The 12,205-nt window shown below is 39.6% G+C and overlaps 1 protein-coding gene across 1 annotated transcript in view; it reads right to left on the bottom strand.

Annotated features, from left to right (window-relative positions):
• Nucleotides 1-9,740, bottom strand: part of NUP205 (nucleoporin 205) — a 44,079-nt gene extending 34,339 nt beyond the window's left edge. Inside the window, exons 1-8 of the mRNA XM_033058650.2 lie at nt 9,671-9,740; nt 6,560-6,702; nt 5,690-5,861; nt 4,519-4,663; nt 3,536-3,695; nt 2,141-2,369; nt 1,821-1,985; nt 918-1,093 (exon numbers count right to left, since the gene is read on the bottom strand). Coding sequence (XP_032914541.1) covers nt 918-1,093; nt 1,821-1,985; nt 2,141-2,369; nt 3,536-3,695; nt 4,519-4,663; nt 5,690-5,861; nt 6,560-6,702; nt 9,671-9,698 — 1,218 coding nt within the window. The 5' untranslated portion in view covers nt 9,699-9,740. The remainder of the gene's footprint in view (nt 1-917; nt 1,094-1,820; nt 1,986-2,140; nt 2,370-3,535; nt 3,696-4,518; nt 4,664-5,689; nt 5,862-6,559; nt 6,703-9,670) is intronic.
• Between the last annotated feature and the right edge of the window lie 2,465 nt (nt 9,741-12,205).

The raw sequence follows: 12,205 nt of genomic DNA on the forward strand, positions 1-12,205 counted from the left end.
CAAAGGTCAACTGGAAAGAGTCAAAGCAAACTAGTTAAATCAGTATAGTAACTGAACAAGAAAAAAAACTATGTTGGTAAATTAAATAATTAATTATATAAGGTATTAAAGCCAATTATCAAGTTCTGAATGAATATAATGCAGGCAACCAAAAGATTTACCTACATCATCACTGGCAAGCAGCATAAATGCTGAAACTATGCAAAAGAATTAATTAAATGCTGACTTACAGATTTAAGTAAAACTGAACAAAGGTTATACAGATACACAAAGCAAAACAAAGATCCTGCAAAACAGACACTTCTTTTTACCTAAAATTTGAGATTCAGTAGAAATAGCTCAGGACATAAGCCAACCACTACCTATCAGCAGTTAAGACAAAAAGTTGCCCTGTAGGGCTATACACCAATTGCCTACTAACAGTTTCCTGTGAAACAACTAGTACTGGCCTATATCAAACTAGAATACAAGCCAATGGCCTGATTTTATCCTATACCCTCTATCAAAAATCCTGCTTGTAATGAAGATCTGTCTTTGTCTTCAGGCATTAGTTGGAAATTAACTGGAAATCTAAGCCAAAGCAAAAAAAAACCAAAAAAAACCCAGCAAACCTCATTTGAGATGGCATTTCTGCACCCATTTAAATTTTAATCATGCAAAATAAACAGTACTACCACCATACAAGCTTGTTTTGCAAATCTCACAACACTGAAGTGTTTTAAAAACCACGTTCCACTTCAGTGTGGAAAACGCATCCCAAACATTGTGGCTTCTATAAAGCAAACGAGTTTTGTGAAGTGTGGGAACTCAAGCTGAGCAGATCATGGCTGAATCTCTGTGCTATCTTGTCCAAATAATAGAAATATAGAAGAGATGCCCACATTTCTCAATAAGTGTTATTCACACAAACAACTTACTTTCATTGGCATGAGTGCAAGGAAGTCTGTGACAAGGTTATGGATTTTGCGGATGTAAAATTCCTCCTGGTAGAAATTTTCAGATGCCACAACAGATTCAGTCAGGAACAGGAAAACATAATCAGCAATTGCTAGCTCTGCCATTGCCTCATCTGCCTCAGTGAATTCTGCTAGAGCTGGACAACAAAATTCACCAGAGGGGAAGAAGTGAATAACAATTTGTTACCAAATAAATATATTGCAGGACACACAGATGACATGCAAATTTCCACGCTTCTATCTCTGTTTTTTTCTACTGCACAGGAGAACTAGACTGAAAAAAAGATAAAATAATGGCAGATGATGACCTCAACTTTCTGTTTTAATAAATGTTACACTGCATTTACCCCAAAAAATCCAAGACAGTCAACCAAGAATCACAAAACAATCTTTTCTTTATTAGGTATTTTGGAGTAGACTCAATTTTGGCATAGTAGAAAGCTAGGTTTGTAAGATTAAGAGAGGAAAAAATATAATTATGAATAGATGCCTAATTTCAAGATACTGAGGTCTAACATCTACAGATGTAAAAAAAACACAACTATTAATCTATTCTAGATTTAAGCTTTCAAATGATACTAAAGCTGAAAATTAAATCCTTTAATTTTCCAGTACATTAAAACCTCTCTCACTTCAGTAAGGTACTATTACTGTCTAGTAAATAATTACTTCTACATCTGTGTACATTTCAGAGTAATTCAATTCATTATAACCAAACTCACATAGAAAAAAATTTAAGGAAGCGCTAATGGCAATTTTATCACCAAGGTAAATAACATTTCAGAAAGGTAATAGATCCTCTGACTTACACCACTTGAAGTTCTGAATACTAATGTGCAGCAACTGAACTTCAGGGTAATTTACCTGTCACATCAGAGAATTGGGATATTCCTCGCAGTGTCAGTGCCCAGGCTAATCTAACAGTAGCTTGCAGGCCTGGTAATTTCCAGGGCTGAGACTCCTGAAGCCGAGTGTGGATCGTTGCTATGTACTGTCTTTCTGCTAGCAGAGGGAGTCGGTGCATCAAGTCTTCAACAATAAAACACAAAACCCATACTCAGTAAACAAATGTGAAAAAATGCGTGTAAAATCCTGCCAATTTGTTACTGATCAATAACACAATTGCTTAAACAACAATTTATCCATCTGTACAATGTAACCGCTGGGAAAGCTGCCAGCATTACCTTCCCGATCCTCTGCCCCTTGTTCCAGAAAGCTGACATCAAAGCAGTAAAGGAGAGCCATGAGAAGAGACAAGTTCACGCCATCCAACGAGCCATCGGCTTCCACTGTTACCTTCTCCAGGTAACTTATGAGGATTAGAGTGTCATCCTTACTCAAGGGTGACTGACAGGTCCAGACAAAAAGACTTTCAGCCAAGGACTGTCGGCATTCTTTAATGAGATCAGAAACCTTCACAAGGCAAACAAAATAAACGAACCTGGTGAGTATACCTATTCCGGTAACAGGTTCAATTTGTCCTTCTCAGTCAATCGTGACAACTGGTTTCAACTAAAAATCACTCTAAAAACAGCAGCTACAGAAAACGCTTGATTCATTTGCTAAACAACAAAAGGAAACTTCTGCTTCTTAACTGCATGTATACTCCCATGTATTTCATGAAAGGTGAGTAGATGCCTGAGAATATGACTACACACAAACCAGCATCCCTGTCAAGATCAGGAGACATCAGTCTAAATAAAATTTAACATAGCTGTGAATCTACATAGCTGTAAATGTATCATACGGAAGTCACATTCTCTGTCTCTAATTACAAACTGCTCTGGCAGTTACCCCAGATACACCCAGTCTTCCCCTTGCCCCAAAAATTGAATCTTAAGGCGAAACTAAGGTAAATTAAGGTAATTTAAAATAAACAAGAAAGACATTCATTCAATAATTTCTAGATTCATAGCAGAAGTGTAAGACTAGTTCTTTATTCAGTGGAAAATAAATGGATTTATTATTACAGAATGATTTTTAGGCAGATCACCCATTAGAAAGGAGTTCAAAATTTAAAACACTGTTTAAAATCTCCCTGCTAAAAAAATTATGCTGCAGTTAGTCATAGTGTCAATTAAGTTCAAGACTTACAAAGACGACAATGTACTTTCAAGTAATTTTCACTTGACTATTAGAAATGCTTCTGTTCATATTAACACAATTGAATTATTAAGAGAATTATTCACCTGATTCAACTCGGTTTCAATCTGTTTTAATAATTTGTGAATTAATCACTTGTCTTATGCTAATAGTGTGGATAATGGTAGTGCTGGTAATTGAAAATATAGACAGACTTCTGAATTTTAAAAAGGAAGAAACTTACACAGTGTAAATATTAGGCTTAGATTTTTACTGTTACAATTTTTCATCAGAAGTAAGGCATGCCCTAGCATCTGGGAGCAACCGCAAAATAGAAATCTGGGAAACAGTGTGAATCCCACACTGATACTGCACAAGGTGTGGAGCAGTACCAGTGATGTCAGACAGCAGTAGACTTTGTGCAAAGGTAAAGGACTCTAACTCTATCCTAATGTGTTGAGTAACACAGAAGAATATCCATGCTTGGTGAATTTTACCTCTTTGCGATGTTTCTCACTGCCCAATCCTCGCTCTCTCTGGAGTTTATCAAATTCATTGTTCAAATCAATGTGAGAGACAAGTGTAAGGATCTTCTGAGTCAAACCCTGCTCCATTAGGTCATCTGTAAAGCGTGTTGTCATGGAAATTAACTCCTGACTATAACGGAAAAAACATAAATTTAATGATTAATCACAGTTTTCCAGTCACAAGCATGTCTAAAATAATGAATCTCATAAAATGGGATGATTGATGACCAAAAAAACATACAAATAAATCATATACAGAGAGCAACCAAATGTGCATCACTAATCAGTAAGTAGTGCCCTCTAAAAACATTATGCTGAATGGATACAGTCTTTAGACAGCTGTAGGTTCAAGTATGTGGAATATGAGAATACAATAGATCAGATAGCTAAGATTTCTATTAAAAGGAAAAGGTATTATATACAAGATGCACATAACTCACAAGCTCACAGGCTCTTTCTTAGTAGTAAATGCAATTGTCCAGATATTGCACGCAGAATTTATATTTACATTAGAACACATTTTTTTATCTTTCTCTAGCCAACTTGGAAGCAAGCAGAGTGCACTGCTTTCTTTTTCAAGGCAAAAAATACTAGCATATAATGTTCACAAGTAGACAAATTTCCTTTAAAGGTAGAAGCACAATTCCCTTTTACAGTACACAGGAGTCTCATAATATTGAGCAATCACCACTAATTAGAGCAACAATGACTGGGAGAGTGTCAGAAATAAAATAGTGCCAAAGTTGAAGCAGCATGAAAAAATTGGAAGTTAAACAGATATCCCTATAATGCAACAAAAATATGTGCAAAAATGATTATCCTTAAGAAACGTGAAAGCAGCTGCATCAGGTTCCAAGAAAAAGCAAATTCAAGACTAATTAGTCTTTAGACTAATTAGTTTTAAAAGCACTCAAAACAAAGAGCTTTGATCAGCTCATCATCCTGATACAGACCTCAGTTCCAATGTCCATGTCTTGCCTTGGCGTGACTGGATGAGGGTTCGCAGTGAATTGGCAATGCATCTTTTTCCATCCCAGTACAACAGAACCGCCACTAGACCTCTTGTAAGGCCAGGAAAATGAGGCTGCTGGTGTTCTCCTAGGGAATGAAAATGCACAGAAATAGCCAAAGAAAGCTGAACATACAAAGATACAGAGCTGTTATGCAGGTATGTATGCCTAATTGAAATACAAATATCGCATTCAAAGTAACTGTGGTTATTCACTACCACTTGGATTTGTTTCACACACTTAAATCCCAGATGGGTGCTATTGGTAAAATTGATATTCAACTATTAAAACATTTTTTTTAAGTGCTAGTCCATAAATATCCTAGTCCAAATGGTATTTGCCACCGATATGTATCCATCTTAATTAATTCAGGATGATTATACTAGAAATATCTTTTACTCAAAATTAAATTTACTATCTGAAATTACAGTAATTTCACACATATAAGGCGCACCCTTTTGACTAAAATTTTGGTCCAAACCCAGAAGTGCACCTTATAGTCTGGTGCGCTTTATAGTCATGAAATTACTGTACATTGAAAATTCAAGTTCAAAATAGAAAGTGAGCCTGACTTGAAGACAACCTTCCAAAGGTGACAAATTTTCTTTAATGCATTTTCAAGTTAATGAACAATAGCTAGTAATAACAACTAACAATTTTAGCTTAATGATTCTAAAATCAATCTTCTACACAAAGAATGTGTCACTCCCCAGAATACTCCTCTTACTAATCAGTTATTAGATTACAGAGTCACACAGCAATGTATAATACATAATTTGAAGAATCAGTATCTATTACACAGCTTCATGGCAAACTTCTCAGTCATGTTTTAATTATGTTTAAATTTAATGATACAGAAGTAAATCACAAAATCTCCTCACAGTATTACCCCCTTTGCAACAGCTGAGCATACAAACATCAGGGTTCAGAACACTGCTATCTATCATCTGACATTACAGTGAGAATTTCTTTTTAAGAACATTCTGTGTTAGGAATGTTAGGAACATTCTGTGAAGGCCTTCACTGCATCATGTGTTCACCTTAAATGTACACTTAAATAAGAAGGTCCTATTTAGCTGTATTTCTCCAGATCTTAAATCTTTTCCCTTCTCACCAGCTAGAAGGAGCTCAACAGCTGCCAACTCTCCAATATCAAAGAGGTCACTGAGGATAAAGGCTTCTCTGATGAGCTGCTCTGGCAAAAGCCTAGTTCCCTGCTGACCCTGGATAGCAACTCCTTCTGTGCTTGCTTTCTGAATTTTCTCATGCTGTTGAACATTTTTTGGCTGCAAGAGAAACAAGCATCAGAAGTTAATCAAAATGGCAAGATGAAACACTGAATAAAGCTTTACACGTTAATCCCTCCTCACAAATACAGTTCTGTCAGGTTAAGTTGCCATCCTAAAAACAAAGGCAGTATTTTTAAATAGAGATAATAAAGGTGTCCAAAAAATGCTTCATACTTGGACAGCAGTGGTCTCTTTGTGGGAACACAAAAAAATAATCTTATACAATCAATGCTGACATTTACCTTACTCAAAATACTAGTGGTTGAAAGTAAACTTTGATACAATTGTCAACAGGAACTGGTATCAACTCACAGACATCTGGGATGCTGGTCAGAACTGTGGTGTTACTCCCAACTACTCTCTACATCATTCTTTTTCCATTAAACCAAGATGCAAAAATATACTGACAAAACTCTATAGCTGACTGTTAAATCTTCTGACCTATCAATTTAAAAAAGCCATCTACTATTGGAGAAAAATCACCACTGAAAGAAGATATATTTCTAGTTACTACCTTATGATCAATCAGCCAAAAAATAAGTAGTTCTTTCATATTATCTGGTGCTCTGAGCAATACACATTCTGTATTTTTTAAGTTCATGTGTTCACCTAAAATTGCATCTAAGACAACAATGTAAGACAGAGTAAATCAGTAACTCTCCAGCTCATTCCAGAAGGCAGCATTAGTCCAGTACCGGATTTCTGAAGAGAGAAATGAAGTCAGATTTGTGCTTCTTTAAAACTTGATCGAGACGGTGAACAGCTTCAGGTTGCCTTTTCCAAATGGCATTCATTACAGTCTGCCATATATCCTTATATGGACCCCACAAGCTTGCAGCTAAAAGAAGAGATAAAACAATGTATTTGAAATAGAGAAAGGAAGAAAACAAATTATTTATATATTGGTTTCAATAAGTAGACTCTTTTTTAGTTTACTGTTACTCTTGGCATGTCAGTGCCAAGAAAACACCCACCAAGAAAAGTGTATTTTCCTTTCCTAAGGAACAAAAAAAAACAAAACCAAAAAACCCCAACTTGATAAAACTCAATTGCATTTAAGGAAGTAAAAAGCCAAAAAAGGTGATGTACACACCTAAATTCTGGCACTGAGAGTCACCTTACAAGAATATTTACAGGTATTAGGTTGAAAAAGACCTTTAAGGTCATTGAGTTTAAGCATTAATCTGGCACTGCCAAGTTCACCACTAAATCATGTTCCCAAGTGCCACATCTACATGTCTTTTAAATCCCTCCAGGACTGTGACTCTACCACTTCTACAGAACACTCCAGAAAAAGACTACCTTCACTATTAGCCAAACAGCCCATCAAATTAAAATATACAATACTTTGGCATTACAGCAGATGGCTAAAGAAAACTGGTTTCAACCATTTTTCCATTACTACTTGAGTTAGTAAGTTGGGCAAATCAAAAAGCAGTTTAAGCAAAAGCAAGCTATTTAAATCACCCTCCTTGCTCCTACATTGTCAGAGATGAACCAGCGTGTACTGAGCTATTCATCTGGAAAGAGTGTAAAATCCTGCCTCCCTAATCAGAGAAAAACATTCTCTGTTGAGAGGGCACAAACTCCTTTGATTACTCAAACTAAAATTGACATCCCTCCCAACAATCAAAATGCAATTCTCCTAAGCTTCAAAGCATCTTTAGAACACCAGATCAAAGACTGCCATACTTAAATGGTGAAGTCTACACACTTAAATGGTGAAGCCATTCATGCCAAGTAGCTACACGTGAATTTACAAATGACTGAAACAACACGTTCAGCAGTGCCAGTAGGGCTGTGTCGGGAACCAGCAAAAAAGGGACAAATTTGCCCTTTCTGAGCAACAGTGTTTTAACTCATACAATGTCACCCCTGCCTAGAAACAGTTACTACTGGATGCATAATGTCACACTCAGCTGTAACTGGCTATCCCACATAACTTCAGAGTTCAGGGATTTATTTCCACTTGAAATTATCTTTTCACTCTTACTACATTACCAAGTCCAGTAAACACCGGCAGCAAACCACAGTGCCTGCCAAAAGCTATTCAGCTACTTCTCTAGCCCCTTTGCTCTTGTCCCTACCATGTAATTGCTTTGCACCAGCACAAGCACCTTTACTGTAGGGAATTAGAACAAATTAGGGATCTAAATAACCTAAACAAAATCTAATCCAAAAAGGAGTTGATTTTCAGCAGGATCATATCTACAAGCCAGTTTGCTCTGCAACGGCACAAAGATGGATTATTGCAGAGAAAGGAATAGGCACCTGGGATAGGAAGAGGCTGGACTTCAGCAACCATGATGACTTTTTCCCACTTAGGCCTTTTTTTCGGTTATTATTAGTTGTAGAAAGGCTGACCATCCCATCAGGGACAGCAACGAAAGACAGGCTGAGTTGCTTCCCTTGGCAACAGCAGCAGTTGACGCTTATGTGCCTGAATGTTTTGCCATGGTTATGTAGACTCAACCGTGATATATCTCTTCCCACAAACCATATACTATAACCTAAGGCAAAATCTTCACTAGTTCTAGTGCCACATCTCCTTTTAATTTTTTCTCACGTTTCCTGTAAAAACACTTCTTCCTCTAGTTTTTTTTTAATTATAAGGTTGCAGACTCTCTTGCCATGCAATTCATAAAATAGTCTCATTTGAACTACTCCAATTTTCCTTCAATAAAGCCATAGTTTTTTATGAAGAGTCTTTGCTTTATCACTGCTTTTCCATGAAGCTACAGGGATGCAATCCATCCAGTGAGATCAAAAAACCTTCTCTGTAAAACTTGTTCCTTGTTTGCCACAGGACTGGAGATTTTAATTCTATTAGCAAGAATTAATAATGACTATTAACTGTCACTAGTGGCACACAAAACCTTATTTACACACCTTCTGGACCATATTCCAGTGATAACTGTTTTACACAGGGTCTCCATTCTCCTTCTATTAACCTAATGAAGCTCAGCGAGAGTAAATGCAATATTTTGCACCCAACAGAGAATCACTGCAGAATCAGGCTGGGGACCAAGGGTGCTGCTGGAGAGCAGCTTTACAGACAAACACCCAAATGTCCTGGCAGACAGGAAGCTGAACACCAGTCAGCAGCACACACTCATAGCAAAGGCTGCCTACAGGCTCCCGGCTGTATTAACAGCTGTAGCCAGCAAGTAAATGATTCTTTAGGCATCTCAGAGTCTTTCACTCCCATACTGTGTCTAGTTTTGGGCTTCTCAGAGCTAGACACTGAAATAGTGAGCCAGATAACAGGATGAATGAGAGGCTGAAAGAACTGAGCTCGTTCAATCTTACAAAAAGAAGGCTAAGGAGGGATAGGGGCTTTGTTCTCTCTAACTACTGAATGGCACTACACATAGGAAGCACGACAAAATTCTGGATATAGTTCTCTTTTGCCTCTTACACCACCCAGCACTAGGAGAGGAAGGTAATAGCGAAGTGATGCGTAACCACGTGTACACCGAGTAACTACAGTCCTCTCTAAACAAGGAGGCCTTGGCTGCCTGCCGTGACTCCCCGCCAGGACCAGCCGGGCACGGCGGCAGCTCTGACCGCGGAGCTCCATCGCCGGGCAGCTCTGCGCGGCCCGAGCGCGGGTACCGCCGCACGGGAGGCCGCTCTCCCAGCGCCGCCCGCCCGGGCCTTGCCTCGCCGCCTCACCACGCCCGACCTTCCCAGGGCGGCCAGCCCGGTTCCGCAGGCTCGGAGGAGGCGCAGGGCGGGCGGGGAGCGGGACGGCCGCGGGGAGAGGCGGAGGAGAAGCCGCAGCCCCACGCTCAGATTGTTCTTACCCGAATTTACCGCCAACGGAGCCGCCATCTTGGAGAGAGGGAGGCGCGTCGCGGCGCCGGCGCCCGAGGAAGGCCCGGCCAAAGCCAGACCGCCAGCCCGCCGGGCCGCGGGGCGGGGCGGGGCCGGGCCGGGCCGGGCCGGGGGTCCCTCGGCCCCGCTCTTGCTGCCCCGGGACAGCGCAGCCGGGGGCAGTGACGGCGCTGCCGCCTCCGCTCCGGCCGCTGCGCAGGGCCAGCGGCTCCGGCGGCCCCGGGACAGCCCCGCGCTCGGGCGGATGGGAGCTGTAGTTGCAGGGTAACGGTTCCGCCTGCAGGCAGCCGGGGGAAAGGGGGAGCGCCGGGATTCTGCATTCCCTCTTCGCTCCTCCCGTGTAAATAACACAGCGATTCCGTGCCGTTCCGTTTTTCTTTCCCTTTTCCTTTCCGTGCCACGCTCAAGTAAGTCTTTCCTTCCAAGCCCTGCCCTATAAGACTTTTTTCACTGAAGATGGCTATAAACCTGAATTCAGCACTGAACTGAGAAATACGTTTATTAGGATATCTTAATTTATTCTGTAACTGAAAAAAGAATCACCAGTATGGCTCCAGCTTCTCTGGTTTCTGATTGAAGCCTTAAAAAATAAAGACAATAAATAATTTTTAAATGTGAACTAGGGTTTACAGTCTTGTATGGGGAAGGAAAAAAAAAAAGAAACAACAAACCAAATGCCAACTTCTGATAGAAGTTATCCTGTGAAGAGGGCTGCATTTAAACTCAAAGTATGTATAAGAAAGGAAAGAAAAAAGTACCAGGTTGAAGAAAAGAAAACAAAAAGCATATTTATACACTAATATATCTGGAGCTGAGGAACAAATATCAATATCTTAGAAGCAGTCTGTGTCTGAAGTCAATTTACCATTCTCTGTCCCAGTCGTAATCAACATTCTTAGTGAAATTCCCTCCTGTATTACCTTTAGGATAAAAGATTCCACCAAAAGTATTCACTTTTAGTTCCAGTAGTTTCCCCTCTTGAGCTTTATTAAACCATAGTTGCAAAACCATGTCCAATGAACTAGACCCATGGGAAATTGGCAAAATAACTATCTTTGCTTCTGTAGATCTCTCCTATAATGGGATGGCCGAAGGGATGATAGAGAGAGAGCAGTGCTCCTGGGGTGAGAGTGAATTGGCAAGGCAGCTGTAAGAAAAAAGAGAATGCCAGGCAAGAGGTAAAAGTAGAAACTAAGTGAAGTTATTCCTCAAGCAGCTGAACTAAAGCAGCCTTGGTACCTGGGTGGGGCATTCCTGTATCCTCTCCTGTGCATCCTTCCCTGTGAAGCCGTAGTTCTGCTCCCATGCTGCCCATGTGCCACCCCAAGACCTATGGCTATGAAAGGCAGGTATCATGATAAACTTGGAGACGCATGTGCTGATCACCTGGCCACAGCAAATGTAGTGAATAGCTTGAGGTTTTGCTTCAGTCTTTCCTTCCACGGTGATTCTAATTTTGATCTTTTTCCTTTATATATTTCCTGATTTTCACTAAGTTTATGAGCCCTCTAGTCTTTGATCAGATTAGGTTGGAATTGACTCAAATTGCAACAGGTTCAAAAGTTACTGAAAAAGTTTAGCTTAATGTGATTTCCTAAGCTGTGTTTCCTTAAGAAATATGAGGCTTTAATAAAGAGAGAGAAATAAATAATTGAATTTAAAAAAAATAAAAGGTGCCTTTCCCAGGCATTAAAAGCTGTCATATTTCTTTTGGCACTCAGATACAGCCAGATTGCACCCAATTTTTTTGAACCCTGTTGAAGAAAAAAATCCTTTCTAACCACTGCAGATTTAGTATTCTAAATTTCCAGATAATTCTTTCCTCTCCTTGCCAATTGACCTAGGGTCACATAGCAACAAGAAAAAAAAGATAGCCTGAAATAGTGGATTGCAAGGGGTAGGTCATTGGGCAGCTGAACTTCAGAAGAAAAAATACCACATTTAGTTCCAGCTGTACAGCATTCATTATATTCTTTCTCTGTCAGCAAAGTGATATTTTAATGCAAAATAGTTGTGACAGTTCAGCTCCTAGTATGGATGAAGTAAGAGAGGCATCTAGATACATCATACCATACATTCTGCACATATTTTTATTGGCATAACTGCATCCATCCATCCATGCTTTAATGAGTAGGGAAGTCCATGAATAGTAATTCTTGCTTATTCTTGCTTTATTTGCTGTCCTTTAATTTAGGCTTCCATTGTTTACCCAGGATCACTGGCTGGTTTGGTAGTCTATTTTTGACAAGTCACTATAGGGAAAGAATATCTCATTCCTCTCCCTAACAATAGCTCTCAGCAAGTTCTGCAACACAGATGGGTTCAAGAAGGGACACTGATGTCTTTCATCCTTAATTACTAGAGAAAAATCTGTGAAGTATCAAAGGGAGGCTGACACTAAATACCTGGGATAGATATTAATTCCCCTGGATTCCAGGGAAAGGAGGTTCTGTAGGGTAGCAAATTCTGCTTCTGTGGTGAGAGACCTACATTACAGTAGTTTC

Source organism: Catharus ustulatus, chromosome 4 (assembly GCF_009819885.2).
Source record: "Catharus ustulatus isolate bCatUst1 chromosome 4, bCatUst1.pri.v2, whole genome shotgun sequence".
Taxonomy (NCBI): Eukaryota; Metazoa; Chordata; class Aves; order Passeriformes; family Turdidae; genus Catharus; species Catharus ustulatus.